This window comes from Phyllobates terribilis, unplaced genomic scaffold (assembly GCF_046119375.1).
Source record: "Phyllobates terribilis strain yellow unplaced genomic scaffold, ASM4611937v1 Scaffold_2__4_contigs__length_985480577, whole genome shotgun sequence".
Lineage (NCBI taxonomy): Eukaryota > Metazoa > Chordata > Amphibia > Anura > Dendrobatidae > Phyllobates > Phyllobates terribilis.
The window spans coordinates 211875547-211897583 of record NW_027362762.1 but is presented as its reverse complement, the minus strand read 5'-3'; the positions used below and the strand labels follow the sequence as shown (position 1 = coordinate 211897583).

The window sequence follows — 22037 nt, the reverse complement described above, 5'->3', positions numbered from 1 at the left end:
GTGTCCGTTCAGTCAATAATTAACAATATTTCTGGATTCTAATGCTCCGTCCCGGTACATGACTGACAAGTTCCCCAACATATAACACTGCTATTACAGAAGTCTCCAATGTATGCCATTGTATAGGCGCACAATGGCACAACTTTTTTTTTACTGTATTCCAATGAATAGGAAAACTCATAGGATTATGCTAAAAAATAAACATATGTGGACACATATTGGCAAAGCGTATAAGCTGAATGCATGGGAACCTATGGATACCTTCGGAATACATGTTGAGAAAGGAACAGAGCCTAATATAGTCATACAGGTATTTCTATAAGAATCAGTAGAATATTCTTCCAGTATTTGTGGTTTGCTGTTTATGATTACATATCTTACCAATCTTGCTAAACGCTTCCCTGAGCTCCTCCATTTCCTCCTCTGTGATTGGCCTTGATTCCATGATGTTCTTTTATTCAGTTCTGCCCTGGATACAATACATAAGTAGATATTTCATGTAATAACTTGCACAGTGGTTCAGTGGTTAGCAGTGTTTTATTGCAGCACTGGGATCTTTATGTGTAAATCTAACCAAAGAAACCATCATGTTCTCTGTGTGCATGGAGTTCCCCTGAATACTCCCACACTCAAAAACATTCTGATGTACAATGGTTCAACCATCCTTTATAAAAATCATGGTAGTACACATAACGCTGCATGAGCCAGGCACCCTCCCAGTGATGTTGTAGGCATAAATATGAAGGGTATAATGGTGCAAGGACTGTGGGTGTAAGTGTTGAATGAGGGGGTCAGGTTCTGAAGAATGATGTGTGAGAGTGGGAGTAAAAGTAAAGGCGTGGAGAAGTCAGAATAAGCAATATAACTAGGCTACCTAAATGCGTGCTTGTGTGAATGTTGGGAATTAATCTGACTGTCTGGGGTAGCGCATTTCAGAGAACTGGTGCAGCAGGAGATAAGTTTTGGAAATAGGAATAGAAGGTTTGGAATATGGCAATGTTAGTCTTAGATCGGTGGACGAATATAGGATTGGGTGGTAGACAGAGATGAGAGAGGACATGCAGTTCCGGGCTGCACTGTGGAAAGTTTGTGGGAGAGAGTAATATGTTTAAATGGTACTCTATGGTGGACTTTTACTGGGTATGGCGGGTGGCATGGAATATGAGCTTCGCTGGCATATTCAAAACAGGTTGGAAAGTTGTGAATTTAGTGAGGGGAAGGCAGATTAGTAATCAAGGCAAGAATGATTTCGATCGCAAAAAGTTTCTCGATTTCTACGATAAGAATAGAGCTGTATAAAGATTAGCACCACACCAAGAAGCCCAGACTGCAATGTTACTCATTGTTAATGTGTAAAATGTCTGAATTTACAAAATGGTCACTACTTACAGTATACAACAGAAGCACACTACATACAGTACAGGCATACTTGCAGGATTATTACACAGTCTTGCATGTAAATACTAAAAAAATGCAACATATACTTTACACTTTTGCTAATTTAATGCACGTTTTATTTAACACCCATGGCTGATCATGTTTATATGCTAGCAGGAAAACCACTTAACCATTTTCCTGACTATGCTTTATTTCCTGCATAAGGCGTGCTGTAAAAACTGCAAATGTTTCGACTATGCAAATACATTTTGTGGGGCCAGTTATTACACCTTCAATATAAAACCACAGATAATTATAGTCTTGCAACATGCATGAGGCTAGCAATGATGAGATATAGAGAAAGGATTCGTAAAGAGTGACTTTTTCTACATAAAAAAATATAATGTGTCAATGTGAAGATCTGTCAAATGAACTTTTTCCAATAGAATATCATTTATAGGTAAGTCCATAATCAATATACTTTAATGGATAGTTATTCCTAAAACCATAATGCTACATTCCATGTTCTATGCTGGTTTATGGTATAGTCATTTCCTCTGTAACTTCTCAGTCTTGCTTCTGATTTGGTTTTTCCCACCCTAGGATGAGAGCTACTTCCCTGTTACAGTTCCGCTTTTTTCTGACTCACAAAAATGAGCTGTTTCAGCCTAATTTCTTTCCTATTCACAGTATCTGCTTGCTTGCTTACTTGCTGCTTTATATACCTATCACGTGGCAAGTGCCCACATGCTTGGCGGAAATCCACAGATTGCATTGTGGGATGCACAATCTGGTTTCCCATACACATATACGTAAGTCAATTTAAAAGTTTACACAGGTCAATGCACCGCTGAGAACGATGATCTTTAGCTTTGCACAAAAGATCATTTCACCTGATGAACAAGTGTCCTGCTTGTTCATCGGGTGTTCGGCAGCCTGTTTACATGGCAAGATATCATGAAACAAGTATTTTTAACATAGTTACTTTATGATTATCATGCAGTGTAAATGCCCCTTTAGAGAACATTAAGACCAGCAGTTCAAAATCAGGCAAATCGGATCCCTATCTCCGGGGGTCCCCAAACACATTAGACTGTTGGCCGAACCCTTGGATATCGGCAGGTTTGGCCGATGTTATGCTAACGTGTAAAAGGGCCCTAAAATGTGACCCACTAATAATAATACACAGCTAGGTTTAGTAGAAATCCTTGTTGACCAGTGGTTACTACAGGATGTTGCCACAGACCTATTGTGTAAATTGCATGTGACAATCTCTGTCTTTGTACTAATGAAAGCAAAAATGCAATACCTTTACCACAATTCCTAAGCAGAACTCAGCAGCAAGAGACAGGTTAATGCAGAAAGGAGAAAGATGACCAGTCCAAAGTTTTCATCACCCATGGGTGATCATCCAGCTGCATTGTCGGTGGCTACCTCCTTTGAGATCAGACATAGCATTTGGTGCACTTGCCCAATGGTCCCAATGCTTCACTCCTTTCCTCATTTATATCCAATGAGAGTATACATTGAATGCTTCATTTCTAAATCCGCACTGATCCATCATTTATACATTATATAGACAATTTACCCCTCCTAACTCTAATGCATAAATGTTTCTTTGCATAGTTGCTCCACTGCATTTTCCCATCTTAAGTCACCACTTGTGATTTCAGCTAACTGCTCATCTAATACATCATTTATAAATGTTTTCATTTTCTTATATATTGACATTTGCTTTTAGGATAACACTTAATAAATTCTTTCTTTCTCATATCTCATAAATAAATCTGAAAAATTTGTTTGCAAAGACTTTATCTGTATTAAGTATTAAAAAAGTTGTCCAGTACTTTATATTATCCCCCCAATGTATCCCCCTGGGGCCCCTAAGACTTTTTGTAATTACCTTACGTTGCTGATAATGCCTGTGAGCGGCGCTATCGGTGGCCGCTCACAGGCATCACGTGACCCCGCACTGACGTCACAACAAGTGAGGCGTGACTCAGCGCTGGGGTCCCCGCGGTGGCTGCTGGGTTGTGGGCGGGGTTATTCCTCTGCGTCACACCCAGCATCCACCACGCTCTTTCCCAATAAATGGGGAGAGTCAGAGTGCGCGGTGGATGCCGGGTGTGATGCGGGGGGTAACCCCGCCCACAGCCTGGCATCCACCTGGAACGCGGAAGACAAAGACCCCCGGCTGCTGCCAGCACTTGTTGTAACATCAGCGGATGTCAGAGCCGGCTGCAGCCGGGGGTCACGTGATGCCTGTGAGCGGCCAGTGATAGCGCCGCTCACAGGCAGTATCTGCAACGCAAGGTAATTACAAAACTCCTTAGGGGTCCCGGGAGGATACCTTGAGGGAGTAATATAAAGTACTGGACAACCCCTTTAAGTATGGTGGGGGGACAAGACTAGATAACTAGGCCATTGCTTTACAGACTATAGTTGTGCCTTTGAGTAGACCTTGGGCCTCACTCCCTAAACGCTGCATCCTTTAATTTAGTATTTCTGTTCGACTTATGATGGAGATCCAGGTGAAAAGGACAGATTGTGGGCACAGTACAGGGTGACCGCTGCGGGCAGGTAATCACCAGCTCTTCCTGATGTCAAGCTGATGATAGATAAGAATACAGGCATAGTCCGGCTTTATGCTACAAGTCTGCAGTCACTCTATGTGACTGCAGACTTGTGAATCCTGACAATGCGTGCATTGCATATGGCGACGCGGTGGACACGTGACCACAAGTATGCAACTTGCATGCATGCGGTTATGTGCAGACTAGACATGCGTGGACTTGCAATGCAATGCAAGCGTATTGAGAGACACATATAGTCGGAATGTGGCCAGAAGTATGCAAATCGCATATTTGCGGTCACATGACAGCCCTCTCGCGGCACCAGAACCAGACAATCCTCATAGTGCACAGTACATAGGATGCGAGGATTCACAAGACTGCAGTCACATACACTATTCCCTCCTGGATTTGGCTTACAAATACAGATGCAAAATACTGACCACATACTGAACGTGTGAACGTGGCCTTACCCAACCACTATGTGAAGCTAAACAATTCTCTTGGTGTCTCCCTTTACAATAAATATTCCTCCAGTCTCAAAGTATATTGGAATAAAACTTTTTTAATTAGAAGTAAAAAATATAACATATCTAAAAACTTTAGAAACAAACATGTTTTCGATCCTGGACAGAATCTTTATCAACAATAGTGGTAGTGAGACAGCATCAAGCTTTAATACCATGTAGAAGTATGAACGCCAAATGTGGGATGATCCCTACTCCCATGCAAAATCCAAGTAAAAAAAAGTGGCTTCAGCATCCAATAATGATCAACTAGCTTTATTATGGCATCACAAATACAGAAACAGCAGTCAAAATTCGACCCTTAGTGTAAATTTGTTTCTATATTGTTGATGTTTCTGTATTTGTGATGCAACAATAAAGCAAGTTGATCATTACGGGATGTTGAAGACACCTTCTTTTACTTGAAGGATCTTCATCAGGTAGTCATCCCGGTAATCAGCTGGAAGGAGTTGGCTGCAGTCCTTATCTTACTATGCCTATAAGGTGAGCAGATAAGAATTTTTCTCATTGTGGGTATCAACAGTAACAAACTATACTAGTTAAGGGCTCACCTTTTGTCTTTCTCTCTCCTTCTTTATCCCACTATTACCCTACCACTGAGCACTGATTATGTTCTGTTTAGGTTGAAGTTGAGGAGCACAAGAGACTTTTTTTGTTGGTTTCGCAGAAAAACAATTTCCCGTTTTCGAGCCCAATCCCCCTCCACACCTATTCCTTGTCCCTCTATGTTCAGTTCCCTGCTTTCTCAGATGGAGGATCCTTCCAGAATTGCTGGGTTTACCAAAGGTTTGACTGGTATACACAGAATCCTGATCCAGACCTCAGCAAATCTCCCCTTAATCTGGGAGAGCTGGCAAATTTATTCTGTAACTCTAAATCATTACAACATATGTAAATCAATGTATTTCCAAAGTTTTTCAACGTTATATATTTATATAAAGTATAAGATATTTCAAAAGAACAATTTTGCTATATGTTGAGAAAAGATGTCTAAAGGATTGCAGCACAAAAGGGTATGTCACACGCCGAACATTTGTTGCAGAAATTTCTACAACTGGAAATAAGTTCCATTCTTCTGAATGAGGTTTTTCCTACAGCATATGTATGGATTTCTGCAAAAGTGATACAGATGAATGGGACAGTTGCAAGCTGTCCACGAGTGAATATACTAAGGGACACTTCACTTGAAGTTTTAGGTAATTTCTCACTCTGCGATGTTAGAGGACATATTGAAGGTAATGGTCAGAGTTGTAACTTGAAGCTCTTAGGCCATGTGCCCACATAGCGTTCTTGTAGCGTTTTTGCGCCGCTTTTACGGCCGTGAAAACGCTTGTAAAACCGTCTGCCATGCAAAGCAATGTGAATTCGGATGTGCTGTGCACATGATGCGCTAATTAGCGCGCCTGCAAAACGCAGCATGACCATTTCTACCGCGATTACGCCGCAAATTCGCGGCCATTGAGGAACATTGAAACGCAGCAAACCCGCAGGTATATGTGGATTTGCTGTGTTTCAATTAAATTCACTGGCCGCGAATTTGCGGGGTAATCGCGGTGTGTGTGACACCCAGGATGAAGAGGAGACTACAACTCCTCTTCATCCCGGCTACCACGCGGTGAAGAAAAGAAATAAAAAAGTTAAAAATAAAAAAAAACTGTCATTTAATCGGCTGATGGTCACGCGACGTCAGCGGTCAGGTGATGATCGAGTGACCATCAGCTGACTAAATGACGTCACCGCAGGTCCTGCCAGTACACCGCGGGACACCAAGGAGAGAGGATCGCCACCGCCGAGAGGAGACCGGGGGCCACCGGAAAGGTGGGTATACAGTTTTTTTTTATTTTTAACTTTTTAATTCTTTTTTTTACTATAGATGCAGCATTTAAAGCATGTAAGTTGGTCACACAATATAAATCCATGCCAGTTCATTGGATTAATATTGTGTGACCAACTTGTCAAGCACTTTTTCAAGTGATGCTCAAAATTGCTTGGAAAAGCGCTTGAAAAAACACATGCGAAAACGCATGTAAAAACGCTGAAAAAATGCTTCTCCCTGGCAGAAAAAAAAGCATGTAAGGCTGGGTTGCCCACGTAGCGTTTTTCAAGCGTTTATGCTGCGGAATTTCAGCAGCATAAACGCTTGTGAAACGCTAGGTAATCCGCACCCCATGGTCCCCAAGGGGATTCCGCATGCTCTATGCACATGCTGCGGATTTTTCCGCAGTGTTTATGCAGCGTACAAAAATCCGCACCATGTCATTTAATTTTGCGGAAGCGCAGCGGAACTCCTGCCATTGACTTGCATTGAGACGCATAGAAACCGCGACTGTACATTTGTACAAGCGGCTTCTATGCGTCTCTATGTGCGGATGGTACCCAGTTCTGGAGGAGAGGAGACTCTCATCCAGACCTGGGTACCATTCTACCTGTAAAAAATAATAAAATAACAAATAAAGTTTATACTCACCTTTCCGAAGGCTTCTCTCTGAATGCCGGCATCGCTTGAGGACCTGCGGTGACGTCACAGTCATGTGACCGCAGGCCCTTCACCGCTCTGTCTCGCGATATGCCGGGAACCAGCCAGGAAGGAGCGCTGCAGCCACGCCGGGGCCTCAGGGGTGAGTATAGCTTTATTTGTTTTAATTTTTACGGTTCACACTGTATAAATCCATGCTGTTTGCATGGATTTATACAGTGTGACCTAGTTGTCAAGCACTTTCCAAGTGATGCTATCGCCTGGAAAGCGCTTGTCATCTGCATGCGGAAACGCATGTGAATCCGCATGTGGATCCGCATGTATTCTGCAGGAAAAACGCATGCACAATCTGCATGCATTTTTTCTGCCAGGGAGATGCAGAAATGCAGCAGAAATTTTCTGCTTCATTTCTGCATCGTGGGCACATAGCCTAAATCTGCATGCGTTTTTTTCTGCCAGGGAGAGGCAAAAACGCTCTTTATCAAATCTGCATCGTTGGCACTTACCCTTACAATCTGCTGTCTTTGCAACTCAACATTGAAATTGTAACACCAAACATTTGGAAAATCACAGGATAGATAGACGTTAGTGATCATCTTGATTTATTAAGTACCAGGAATGAGCGCCACAAGTAGGAATACCTCACTTACATGACTTTGCATGCTATCAACAGTTATCTGAGGAATGTTCTGCCATGCTGATTGCACTTGGGCAAATCATCGAGATCTGCTGCTGGCATCTTCCTTTGTACTTTCAAATTAATGACATCCCAGATGTGGTTGAAGGGAGACAAGTCTGTAGACGTTGCAGGCCATGGTAGCAGTTTTGGCCATGGAGAGTGCTCACAGTAGCATAAGCAACATGCGGCCTAGTGTTGTTGTGTTGAACAAAGGCTCCTAGGGCACTTTGGAGAAATGACTGTACCACTGGTTCCATAACCAAATTAATGTACCTGCCAAACTTTTAGTGTACCTGAAATTAAGACTAGAGGGGTCCGGCTACCATATATTATGCCACCATACACCATAATCCTTAAGTGGAACCAGAGTGATGATCCCTCGTGAAAGTCTCTGCATGGCATTGAACATGTGGTCTCCAGATAGAGACTGGAGGCTAGAATGAAGATCTATCCTTCAGCGATGAGTCCCACTTTGGTCATAGATCTTGATGACTGTGTGGCGCCCCTGAGGGTTCGGTCGCCACAGAGGTATTGCATCTCACCCAGAGGTGTGGTATCTCACTCTCAGGTAAGGAAGGAGTATGGCTCGGGACCCTAACACCTGCATTCACTACACCACATTTCCGGGGGACAGGGCGAGATTGCTCCTACGGGAGAGCACAGTCCCTGGTCCCTGGCTGGAGTGCTGGGAACCACCTAGAGAGGGGGAACTATGTAGTGGATGGGGTGGAGGACGTACAGTACAGACTAAAAGTTTGGACACACCTTCTCATTTAAAGATTTTTCTGTATTTTCATGACTATGAAAATTGTACATTCACACTGAAGGCATCAAAACTATGAATTAACACATGTGGAATTATATACTTAACAAAAAAGTGTGAAACAACTGAAAATATGTCTTATATTCTAGGTTCTTCAAAGTAGCCACCTTTTGCTTTGATGACTGCTTTGCACACTCTTGGCATTCTCTTGCACGAGCTCTGCTCCGGAGGTGGGCCTAGCACTGAGGCCTGAGCCTGAGAGAGAGAAGAGGGAGCAGGACGGCTCCAGGAATGAGAAGAGAAGGGACCCTAGGGGTACGGGCCATGCAGAAGGCCACCCGGACGCCCGTTGCTACCAGGAGGTAGAGGGGTCAGGCCAGAACAGGGATCCGGATCCCTCAACTAGTAGAGACACCGCAAATGCTTAACTAGGAACCGGAGGCTGCAGCATTTCAAGTACTGCAGGCCACAAGTCCACACCAGTACACTAAGAAGGTAGCCACATAGGACCCAGGGGACAGAACATACGTCGCCCGCCAAGGCCCGAGGGTACCGGATAGAAGTGGCGCTGGGTGTGAGGTGCAGGAAGAGGCCAGAGGAATGTACACAGAACGGGGTCCTGATAAGTGCTCTGGAAATACCTGAGGGTGGACTGAACCCCTCACTGAGTACGCACAGCACGACGGGGGAAGATTGCTTGGTACCTGTAATCTGAACTCAACAACAGTGAGTAAAGACCCTGGGACTGCACTATCTTGTCTCTGTGTTCCTTGCGTCACCAGCACTCACAGCACTAGAACGCCCTGCACAATCACTACCATCATCCATACACGCTGCCCTGAAGCTACATTCTTCCTGTGGGGAGTTACATCACCTTGCTGCACATACCACCAGCTTCAGCGGACTGCTCCGCAGCAGCGGTTCCCAATAACCGCATTCCACAGGTGCCGTAGTCGGACATTAACGTTTGTACACATAGACTACCCTCTTGGTTTGACCGCCCTGGGTCATGGACCGGGTCGCCGCCACGGTGACTACAACCCCCAGCATCTACAGGCCCGGCTCCGGGTACCCCACGGCTCAGGGGGCGCGTCAACTGCATGCCCTAGTGCATTCAGCATGGCAGAACATTTGTCAGACAACCATTAATAACCTCATTAATAACATGCCATGATATGTATGTGCATGTATTTGTGCAAGATGTTCATACGGAATACTGAGTAAATCGAAATGTTTTGAAAATTTAGTTTCCATTTTTTCATCATTGGCATATCACTAACATGTCTATCCATCCTGTGAGTTTCATAACTCCACGAGTTTTCCTTCTTTATGTTGCAATTTCAATGTTGAGTGTATGAAATAGGTTCCTCTTATGTTTCAGAAAGGCTATTGAGCCACTGAGGAGCTGGATCCTTGGTGCAACTGCTACTTCTGCACCATCTAAAGTTACGCCCTTCCTAATAGCTGCTTTTGTACTAATTGTAGATTGTAACCTTTCGAGTAGAACCCTATCCCCCTAAAGTTGTTAATGTAATATTGTACCTCATGGTAATTTTGTCATTGTACCTTATAACCTATTGTATGTCTCTGCAAATCTCTTCATAAGTAGAATTACTATTATTATTATTGTTATAATTCATTAACGATTGTAATTGTATTACTGTACCCAATAACCTATTTTATGTCTCTGCAAAACTCTTCATAAGTAGATTTATTATTATTATTATTATATATTCATGTTTTCTTTTTTCTTCACATTCTTCATGGAAACGATATAGCTCTTCCCTTGCAGGTATTGGACAAACCACAAGCTTTGAATAGAATGTTACAGCCTAGGACTTATACACAAGACATTACCATGTGCACGGACCCTGTAAGATAACACATGGAGAAGCTACAAATCTGCATTACATACACATATGGTGTCTCTGTTAGGCATTACACTTTATCTCAGATGCAATATTTTAAAATAGAATAACTAGGGAAAAACGATGTGCTCCCATATAAAGCGGGGGCCATATAGCAGATCTATACAACAAGAATTTGTTATACAACCTTGCGCATGAAACCCAAAACACTCTACACAGAGTATAATTGTTAATAGGATTTGACTTTCACGGTAATTCATGCAACCCATGAATTTCCATGGTTTCAACAACGCAGTTACCCAGTAGACTCACAAATGACCACGTTTTCCCACTATAACTCACCATGTGGCCATACTCTCTTTGGGGGGGGTTAGCTTTCCATTCTTAAACTTATTATATGCTTAGAGGGTCAGAATCAAATTTCACTCTCCAGGCACTTGTTACACCAATGGATTTTATATAAATTTGATTTTTCATTTTTTTGTGATAATTTAAAAAGGCTTGAAATGGTGATTGCTCTGTGATTATCATTTGCTCTGACCACAAGCTTCCTGTGTAGTTGTACAGCTCAGAGCTCAGAGCTTACAGCTATAGTAGAATTACTATCAGGGTGGGGCAAATGATAATTCACCATTGGACTGTTGCTCATAATAATTTAGTGCATTAAAAAATTTACTTTGGGTACAGAATTAAGAAAACAATATCTTACCTCTTTCAATACGTGGCAGGTCCTGGGCAATGCAACAGGGATGTATTTAGAGAAGCCTGGTGCACCGAGAAACCCTAGTAAAGCTTTATTTTGTGGTTAGTAGAAGGAAGTGACTGACGTAAAATTTTGACTTTATAAGGAAATGTCAGCCGTTTTAACCCTTCCTCTATTTTCAGAACCACCTGATTAGTCAAAAAGATGTTAACACCATTACCCACTTCCTAGCCTGTTGTGTGGCGTGCTTTAGCAATGCTAGGTGCCATTTCTGTCTCTTGGATTGCATTGCTCAGTCATTTGTTACAGACTGAACATCCACTTATGTATTACGGGAACTATAGGCAGAGTCCCTTTGGCCGCCCAGAGATTCCTAAGTTGAACCCAGCGTGTAGCACATACATGTCAAACTCTGGCCCGTGGGGCAAATCTGCCCCGCAGGGTAATTATATTTGGCCCGCGACACCAGAACCGCTACCCCTATGTGGGGCCCATTATTCTGTATGGAGGACAATGTGAGGCCCATTATTCTGTATGGAGGACTATGTGAGGCCCATTATTCTTTATGGAGGACTATGTGGGACAATTATTCTGTATGGAGGACTATGTGGGGCTCATTATTCTGTATGGAGGACTATGTGGGGCCCATTATTCTGTATGGAGGACTATGTGGGGCCCATTATTCTGTATGGAGGACTATGTGGGGCCCATTATTCTGTATGGAGGACTATGTGGGGACCATTATTTTGTATGGAGGAGTATGTGGGGCCCATTATGCTGTATGGAGGACTATGTGGGGCCCATTATTCTTTATGGAGGACTGTGTGGGGCCATTCTACTGTATGGAGGACTATGTGGGGCCATTATACTGTATGGAGGACTATGTGGGGCCCATTATTCTGTATGGAGGACTATGTGGGACCCATTATTCTGTATGGAGCACTATGTGGGGCCCATTATTCTGTATGGAGGACTATGTGGGGCCCATTATTTTGTATGGAGGACTATGTGGGGCCCATTATACTGTATGGAGGACTATGTGGGGCCCATTATTCTGTATGGAGCACTATGTGGGGCCCATTATTCTGTATGGAGGACTATGTGGGGCCCATTATTTTGTATGGAGGACTATGTGGGGCCCATTATACTGCATGGTTACCACAGCATCTTGCAGCGACATGCTATTCCATCCGGTTTGCGTTTAGTTGGATCATCATTTATTTTTCATCAGGACAATGACCCCAAACACACCTCCAGGCTGTGTAAGGGCTATTTGACCAAGAAGGAGAGTGATGGGGTGCTACGCCAGATGACCTGGCCTCCACAGTCACCAGACCTGAACCCAATCGAGATGGTTTGGGGTGAGCTGGACCGCAGAGTGAAGGCAAAAGGGTCAACAAGTGCTAAGCATCTCTGGGAACTCCTTCAAGATTGTTGGAAGACCATTTCCGGTGACTACCTCTTGAAGCTCATCAAGAGAATGCCAAGAGTGTGCAAAGCAGTCATCAAAGCAAAAGGTGGCTACTTTGAAGAACCTAGAATATAAGACATATTTTCAGTTGTTTCACACTTTTTTGTTAAGTATATTATTCCACATGTGTTAATTCATAGTTTTGATGCCTTCAGTGTGAATGTACAATTTTCAAAGTCATGAAAATACAGAAAAATCTTTAAATGAGGTGTGTCCAAACTTTTGGTCTGTACTGTAGGTATAATTAAAAAAACAAGGCCTAATATAGAAAAGCGGTTAAAAAATACAAAAAATAAGAATGATGGAATTAGGGGCAAAACCAGAAAAATTCCTTTAGTCTTTAACTTGGAAATCAGCTTTGTCTTTTGGGTTTGCCGCCAAACTGCATTTATTACGTCTCCACAGGAGAATTGTAGGATCATCGAGGGTCCACAAACGGGGCCACTACCGATTATGAAAAAGGGGTCCTATGTCCTCTTTATGAATGGGGCAGTTGTGTGATTGTGTGTGGTGGTCATTGCCACTACCATAGGCCCATAAGAGTGTGGGGAGCCGTGGTTATGTAGGGATGTGGACTGTCTTACCCTGTTCCTGCCCCTGAAGACAACAGACTCGCTATGTGAATACCGTTGTGCGGTTTTATATATAAAAGTATCGTGTGTCTAATGTAATGTAATGTATTATTGTGATGTACAGTATATAAGGTGTTAATACATAATGTGAGTATAGCATAAAGATAAGTTTAGGACAGTATAGAATATAGAATAAGTATAAATAGGTTTAGCATGTAAGATACGAAATGGTTAAGGATAGGATTAGGCCAGTGGGTGGGCACTAGTGTTAATAAAAGGGGGTCACTTCCTGGTTAGAGGGAGTTCAGTGTCAGTTAGTGAAGTGCCTAGTGAAGACTAAGTTCAGGTGGGTTGGTGGCTTGCTAGGGGCAGCATGGGCCAAATGTTTGAGGCAGTGGGAGGCCAAATGGAGCTCCCTGTTGGACATTCCAACAGCGTCCAGAGCCTAGGGCTCGGGCCAGGTACCACGGAGTGGGCCTGGTGTCCTGACATCACTATGTCAGTGGACATGAAGTTACATGAGGGGCAGGTGGTCGGTCCCAAGTGCACTGCCGGAGTGGACAATGAATCCCTGAGGCTGATAGAAACATCGGGCTTGGAGGTAGACCAGAACAAACGGGCGGCAAGACAGAAGAGGAGTTGTACTAAGGAGGAAGGAAGTGTGAATTGCTGTGCCCTATCCCACTTGTGCCCACCTGATGAACTTGGACTGTTTAGTAGAAGTTTGATTGTTATGAAGAACCTGGTGTCCTATGCATTGTATGCGGAGGCTCCTGAGAACGGAAGCCTGTAGGCAGCAGAGGCCTGCGGCCTACAAGTGAGTGTACCGCCACTCCATGACCAGACCACATATTACCACCTCATAGTGACCGAATAATAGCACATAAAAGGAACAAATACCGCCACACTATGACTAGACTACATATTTGCACCATATAGTGACCGAATAATACCACATTCAAGGAACAAATACCGCCACACCATGACTAGACCACATATTACCACCACATAAATACCAAATAATACCACATACAAGGAAAAAATACCGCCACACAGTGACCAAACGCATATTACCACCACATAGTGACCGAATACTATAATACTGATCATTAATAAAAAAAACACAATACTACAACCCCTGGCAAAAATTATGGAATCGGCTCAGAGGATGTTCATTCAGTTGTTTAATGTTGTTGAAAAAAAGCAGATCACAGACATGGAACAAAACTAAAGTTATTTCAAATGGCAACTTTATGGCTTTAAGAAACACTAAAAGAAATCAAGATAAAAAATGTGCTACTCAATAAGGGTAATTTTTTTCAGACCAAGCAGAGGGAAAAAATTATGGAATCACTCAATTCTGATGAAAAAATTATGGAATCATGAAAAACAAGCGCACAAAAGAACACTCCAATACATCACTAGTATTTTGTTGCACCACCTCTGGCTTTAATAACTGCTTGCAGTCTCTGAGGCATGGACTTAATGAGTGACAAACAGTACTCTTCATCAATCTGGCTCCAACTTTCTCTGATTGCTGTTGCCAGTTCAGCTTTGCAGGTTGGAGCCTTGTCATGGACCATTTTCTTCAACTTCCACCAAAGATTTTCAATTGGATTGAGATCCGGACTATTTGCAGGCCATGACATTGACCTTATGTGTCTTCTTTCAAGGAATGTTTTCACAGCTTTTGCTCTATGGCAGGGTGCATTATCATCTTGAAAAATGATGTCATCATCCCCAAACATCCTTTCAATTGATGGGATAAGAAAACTGTCCAAAATATCAATGCAAACTTGGGCATTTATTGAAGATGTAATGACAGCCATCTCCCCAGTGCCTTTACCTGACATGCAGCCCCATATGATCAATGACTGTGGAAATTTGCATGTTCTCTTCATGCAGTCATCTTTATAAATCTCATTGGAACGGCACCAAACAAAAGTTCCAGCATCAACACAGTCCACGATAGCTTTTCCTTAGCGCATTGTAACCTTGTTTTTTTCTGTTTAGGTATTAATGATGGATTTTGTTTAGCTTTTCTTTATGTAAATCCCATTTCCTTTAGGCAGTTTCTTACAGTTCGGTCACAGACATTGACTCCAGTTTCCTCCTATTCGTTCATTTGTTTTGTTGTGCATTTCCTGTTTTGGAGACATATTGCTTTAAGTTTCCGGTCTTGACGCTTTGATGTCTTCCTTGGTCTACCAATATGTTTGCCTTTAACAACCTTCCCATGTTGTTTGTATTTGGTCCAGATTTTAGACACAGCTGACTGTGAACAACCAATATCTTTTGCAACATTGCGTGATGATTTACCTTCTTTTAAGAGTTTGATAATCCTCTCCTTTGTTTCAATTGACATCTCTCGTGTTGGAGCCATGATCCATGTCAGTCCACTTGATGCAACAGCTGTTAGAACCCTCCTGTTTGTTTTTTCCATCTTGTGTTTTGCGGTCACGTGACCATCTGCCTTTATATTCCAGCTCTGCCCTTTTGGCTGTGCTGGACTTCAGTGTTTGACTGTTTCTCTAGCCAGGTGCTTCTGTGCCTTTCTCTGTCAGTTCGTTTGGTCCTTCTGGGATCTCTAGTACCTTTTTGTCTGTCTTTTTGTGTTATGCAACAACTTCTCTGTTTAGGAGGTGTCCCATTTTTGTCCCAGTCCTTAGTTCTTTTAGGGACCCCTCCCCTTATGCTATAGGTCTTCATTCAGACTAGCCAAGGACTAAGGCGGGTCTGTTCGCTAGGAACAGGTGGCCTGCTACATCGTAGGGATTCAGCTTAGTTTTACTGTAGGGACAGTTTTCCCTTATCTTTCCTTAGTACATGTTGTAGATCATAACAACAGCTCTCCAAGGTGTGATCACTCCTTTTTAGATGCAGACTAACGAGCAGATCTAATTTGATGCAGGTGTTAGATTTGGAAATGAAAATCTACAGGGTGATTCCATAATTTTTTCCTCAGAATTGAGTGATTCCATAATTTTTTCTCTCTGCGTGGTCTGAAAAAAATTACCCTTACTGAGTACCACATTTTTTATCTTGATTTCTTTTAGTGTTTCTTAAAGCCCTAAAGCTGCCATTTGAAATGACTTTAGTTTTGTGCCATGCCTGTGATCTGCTTTTTTTCAACAACATTAAACGACTGAATGAACATCCTCCGATCCTGGTGATTCCATAATTTTTGCCAGGGGTTGTAATATTACCATAAGTGCCATTTTACACAGGATCTTTGTACATAGTATACAGTGTATAGTGTAAGTGTACAGGTACGGTGATCACCGGTGACATTATACACAGGAGCTCTGTATATAGTGTATAGTGTCAGGTAATACAGTGATCACCAGTGACATTATACACAGGAGTTCTGTATATAGTGTATAGTGTCAGGTAATACAGTGATCACCGGTGACATTACACACAGGAATTCTGTATATAGTGTATAGTGTCAGTTAATACAGTGATCACCAGTGACTATACACAGGAGCTCTGTACATAGTACATAGTGTCAGTGTAGAGATAACACACTGACTCACCGGTGAAATCTCTAGTTGAAGTCCTTCATCTTTGCTTTTCTCCTTCATCCAGCTAAGACCGCCATCACTTCTTTCAGCCAGGACTCGTCTCTGCTTAAAATAACACAGTTATCTAGAGCACCGCTTCCATAGCACATTCCCTAACTTCTATAATACCACCATTAATATATAATTAGTTATTATGCAACCCACCATTCCAAATATAAAACTGTAATCCACCACTGTGCCCCCACTAACTATAAATAGCCACTTTCCCCGCCCAATAAATATATAAATTACTTAGAACCTGTACTCTTTCCCCCAATTCAATACCAGTAACACTTCTGCATCCTCAAAGGCCCCCACTCTGTACCTCCCGTTCCCACAATTCATTATTTTTACATGCCCCCCTCCACCCCAATTCATTATGTCATGCCCTCTCTCTCTCCCACCCCCTACCCTCTATTCATAATCATTTGCTCTCCCACCCATCCTCAATTCATTATCATTTGCTCTCCCACCCACCCTCAATTCATCATCATTTGCTCTCCCCCTTCACCCTCAAGTCATCATTTGCTCTCCCTACCCCCCACCCTCATCATTTGCTGTCCCCGTCTCCCAACCGTCAATTCATTATTTGCTCTTTCCCACCCCTAATTCATAATTTGCTCTCCCCGTCCCCCACCCTCAATTCATCATTATTTGCGCTCCCCCACCCTCAATTCATCATTTGCTCTCCCCATCTCCCACTCCCAATGCATCATTTGCTCTCCCCACCCCCCACTCCTAATTCATCATTTGCACTCCCCAGCTCCCAATTCATCCTTTGCTCTCCCCATCCACAATTTATCATTTGCTCTCCCCACCCCCCACTCCATATTCATCATTTGCTCTCCCCACCCCCCACTCCCAATTCATCATTTGCTCTCCCCACCCCCCTACTCCCAGTTCATCATTTGCTCTCCCCACCCCCCTACTCCCAGTTCATCATTTGCACTCCCCACCCCCCACTCCCAATTCATCATTTGCGCTCTCCACCCCCAATTCATCCTTTGCTCTCCCCACCCACAATTTATCATTTGCTCTCCCCACCCCCCACTCAATATTCATCATTTGCTCTCCCCACCCCCCACTCCCAATTCATCATTTGCTCTCCCCACCCCCCACTCCCAATTCATCATTTGCTCTCCCCATTCCCAATTCATCATTTGCGCTCCACACCCCCAATTCATCATTTGCAGGCCCTACCTCCCACTCCCAATTCATCATTTGCTGTCCCCCACCCTCAATTCATTTGCTCTATCCACCTCCACCCTCAATTTATAATTTGCTCCCCCCACCCTGCACTCTCAATTCATCATTATTTGCGCTCCCTCACTCCCAACTCGTCATTTGCTCTCCCCCACTCCCAATTCATCATTTGCTCTCCCCACCCCCCCCACTCCCAATTCATCATTTGCTCTCCCCAACCCCCACTCCCAATTCGTCATTTGCTCTCCCCACCCCCCAATTTGTCATTTGCTCTCCTCACCCCCACTCCCAATTTGTCATTTGCTCTCCTCACTCCCACTCCCAATTCATCATTTGCTGTACCCCAAGACCATTTAATTAATTTTATTGCAAAAAAAGTTTTATATACTTACCTCTCATACGATCCCCTGCAGCTCCACTTCTGGACTGGCATCCTGGCACTCGTACATGCCAACGTGTACATGATGACGTCATCGCATACACGCCGTCACCAGTGCATCACAGAAGAGGCGGAGGGACTCCCTTGGAGCGCACGGCACCCCCCTCTTTACTTCTGTTCACCAGGCCCCATACAGCAGTAAGGGCAGTAATGCCCTGATTGTGGCCCTGGATGATCCCCACACTCTACAGCACACTGGGACACCCCTTGTCTGTAAAGTTCCATGGTGTAACCGGATAGCAGCTCAGTCGCGATTACCGCCCTCGGACACTTTACAGCTACACATACGCATCTCCAATCACAAGGAGGACATGAGACCCCTACGGTCAGGATGAGTGGGGTCCCAGCAGTTTGCTCCCCGCTGATCAATTAATCAATTATCAAACTGATGTGAATTATCAATCATCGCTATCAAGTATCAAATATCCCGGGATAAGTAATAAATACTGTTTTTGGGAGTCGGGACAATCCCTTTAAATCTCATAGCAGATGACATTTTTAGAACAATGTGGGGTCCAACCTTTGCAGAAGTACAAAATAAAAGAAACATTTATAACACAGTAATGACACAAAAGTGTAGAAGTAATTATGGTAGAGCTGTAACCATAACAACCCGTGCGCTGAAGATAGTTACTATTACGTACGGTAACAGCGTAGAAAAATCTATGGCAGAGTTACCTTCTTATATAAAAAAATGTAACAAAATTGTATATATTCCAAAATTAATTTGCAACTTGTCCCCACAAAAGTCAAAATGACAGGAGCTAAAAACAGCAAAACATGTTCAGCGGTCCTGAAGCTCAAAAATGGCTCAAACAATCAAGGGTTAACTTTCCATGCTCCATTACGAGACGTATAGTGATAAGTTATTCCGCATATGAAGGGGACGAGTCATTAATGTTGCTGCTAGGAGAAATGAACATTATGGGATACATGGGAAACGGGCCGTTATGGGATAGATATCGAGCGCACATTCCTACAGAGGACGCTGTCGCTAGCCATCGACAGACTCGACAGGGCACTCTGCTGCGCATGCGCTCTGGGAGCCGCTGTGCTGCGTTGTCAGGGCCGGTTGCTATGGACACTGTGGAGCGGTTCTGAATCCATGAAAGATCGGATCTGTAGAAGTTCTGCGGTCACGTGACAGGTGGGTGAGATGGCGGCGGGTGTAATGTGCGTCCTGTGGCGTAGTCAGGGTCAGTGACAGGTGCCTCTATGTGTATATACGTACACTGTGGATATACTGCGTGAGACTGAGGAACAGCTTCTGGCTTCACAATGACAAACCCCAGTAGTAATCCTCCCGTGGCCAGGCTCTGCGCCATTATTCCTTCCCAGCCCTTCTTTGGCCTTTTTGTCTTGTATGGCAAATAAAAGAACACCATGAATTTCATGCACTTCTCTTTTTTTCATAGAAATGTTTTTTTTTCAGCCATTTTTATCTGTCACAGTGTGTTCACTCTGTATTTTTTTCAGTTAAAGAAATGGCGGAAAAAGCGCTAGCAAGCCGAAAGAAAGTCCTATTAATTTGTATGGGAAATGACTCGTCGTCCACCTGTTTAGGCTTTTGATCGTCCCTTTCACACGTCAGTGTTTTCAGTACTTGTGGAGACGGTTTTCACACGTACTGGAGACACTGACACACGTAGACCCAATCAAATGAATGGGTCTGTGCACATGTCAGCGTGTTTCCACAGGCCGTGTGTCCGTGGGCAAAACATGTAGACATGTCAGTTTTTTTCTCTCAGCACAGGCCGCAAAACGTCCCACACTTATGACACACGGATGACATCAGTGTGACACATACCGGCGCCTGGGAATCAGCGTTACAGTTAGCGCTGTTCCCAAACACCGGGTGCTGAACGCTGCCCTCATCATTGTCCCCTGCTTGTGCTGCGATCAGCGTTAGCATGGGGACAATGATGAGAGTAGTAGCCTGCTCCCACTGTGTCCTGGTGTAAAAATAAGAATAAAATAAAAAAAATCCTTATACTCACCTGTCCGAAGGTGTCCCCCCGCTGTAATCCACCTCACTGCTCATGCAGAGGAGCCAGGGAGAATGACTCACTCCAGCAAGCGAGCCCCAGACCTCCACTGAGCTCAGTGAGTGACAGGACACTGCAAATAATTTTTTCCAGCTTGTCAGCATGAGTGGTCAGATGGATTACAGCAGGGGACATCCTCGGACAGGTGAGTATAAGGATTTTTTATTTTATTCTTATTTTTACACCAGGACACAGCAGCAGCAGAATACTACTCTTATCATTGTCCCTTGCTGGTGCTGATCGCAGCGCAAGCAGGGGACATTGATGAGGGCAGCGTTCAGCACCTGGCTCTTGGGAACAGCGCTAACTGTACCGCTGATTTCCAGGCACTTGTGATTCTGATGTGGCACGCGGTTGCCACACATGTGTAAACGGGTGTAAACGGATATCTCCGGTACTGTTTTTTCCAGTACCAGAAATATCCAGACGTCTGAAACGCGCCTTAGGCTACATTCCCACGATGAGTTTTTGGTAAGATTTTGATGCTGCAAAATTTCGCCACGGTTTCTGCATCTATTATATAAATTAGGTTACTTGTGTTTTTTTATTGCATTTTCTGTGCGTTTTTTCAGCATGCGGTTTTCTCGCGTTTTTGACTCTCAGATTTTTGTCTCTTGTTGTTATGTGATGCTTTAAATAAAGCTGCTTTGTTTTTGATACTTCCTGATCTTTGGCTTTGACAAAACTTTACTGACATACATAGGTGCGGATTACACTAGTTTTTGATGCGTTTCCTCTGCAGAAACACACTTAAACTGTATGTGCGTTCTTTACCTGTGGAATTTCTGCACCTGATGCAAGTCTATGGGGAAAATACGCACAGAAAACTCAGCGTACCTGCAAGAGAAACTGACATGCTGCGGTTGTGAAAAATGCACCACAGGTCAGTTTATGGTTAGTTAAAAAGAAACACATTGGACATGAGATTTCTATAAATCCGGACAACCCCTTTAAATGCCTCAGGCTTGCAAAGACACCAAGCGGTTAAAAGACATGTACATTCTGCTGACGCTTTCTGCTATGAAGGCCTTAGATATGCGTTCACATACAGCATTTTTTTTTCTGCTTCCTTTTTTTTTTAATACAAATTAGACGCTGCTTTTTACAGTACCAGCAAACGCTCTGACATTTCAGAAATCTCATGCACGCGTTTTTTCCCTGACTGAATTTTGAGAACTGCAGCATTTTTTTATTTCTGCAGCATGTCAATTCTTTCAGGGCTTTTGCAGCTTTTTTTCTCCCACAGAAAGCAACGAGAAAGTGAAAAAATGCTGCAAAAAAACCTTGCAACTGCTGTTTTGAAGCATTTTTTAGTGAAGAAAACTAACTTCATTAAACTTGTACGGTAGGCAAAGCAGACATGTAATCTAGTCTTGCCACAGACAAGTTGCAGAAATATTTTTGGTTGCACGCCTTGTCTGAGAATTGCCGTCACGTAGCACCGTATAGCCCCAGCCTTAGGATACATTCACATTTATCTATTCTGTTTTAGGAAGAGTAAATGGGATTCAGAACAAATAACTAATTCAAAAGGAAGCAGGGGGGCTCCGCTGATTATTAGGGGGTCGTTCTGGGTTCCATTTGGTGTCAGTTTTTTATGAAAAAAAAAAAGTTCTGCAAAATGCAGTTTTTTTTTAGTTCTAAACAGGTACCAAATGGAAACCTGATGGACCCCATAATAATCAGTGGGGCCCCTCTGCTTCCGTTGTCACCAGCTAGCAAACCGATCTGTTTGGGCGAGGATTCCCTGTCTCTGTTTCTCAATGGAACGGACAAGCAGA

The 22037-nt window shown here is 43.4% G+C and overlaps 2 protein-coding genes across 4 annotated transcripts in view; one reads left to right on the top strand and one right to left on the bottom strand.

Annotated features, from left to right (window-relative positions):
• The window catches only part of LCP1 (lymphocyte cytosolic protein 1), a 50667-nt gene extending 39552 nt beyond the window's left edge, over positions 1-11115 (bottom strand). The window contains exons 1-2 of the mRNA XM_073663840.1: positions 10970-11115; positions 382-469 (exon numbers count right to left, since the gene is read on the bottom strand). Of these exons, the coding sequence (XP_073519941.1) occupies positions 382-445 (64 nt within the window). The 5' untranslated portion in view covers positions 446-469; positions 10970-11115. The remainder of the gene's footprint in view (positions 1-381; positions 470-10969) is intronic.
• The window catches only part of LRRC63 (leucine rich repeat containing 63), a 118218-nt gene that overhangs the window by 57222 nt on the left and 38959 nt on the right, over positions 1-22037 (top strand). The window contains exon 1 of one of the 3 annotated variants that reach the window (XM_073670278.1): positions 19205-19358. The exons of 1 other annotated variant lie outside the window; for it this stretch is intronic. The gene's annotated coding sequence lies outside the window, so the exon portion shown is untranslated. Of the gene's footprint in view, positions 1-19204; positions 19359-22037 lie in introns of those variants that run through there. One more of the 3 variants, XM_073670286.1, reaches the window with a different exon arrangement.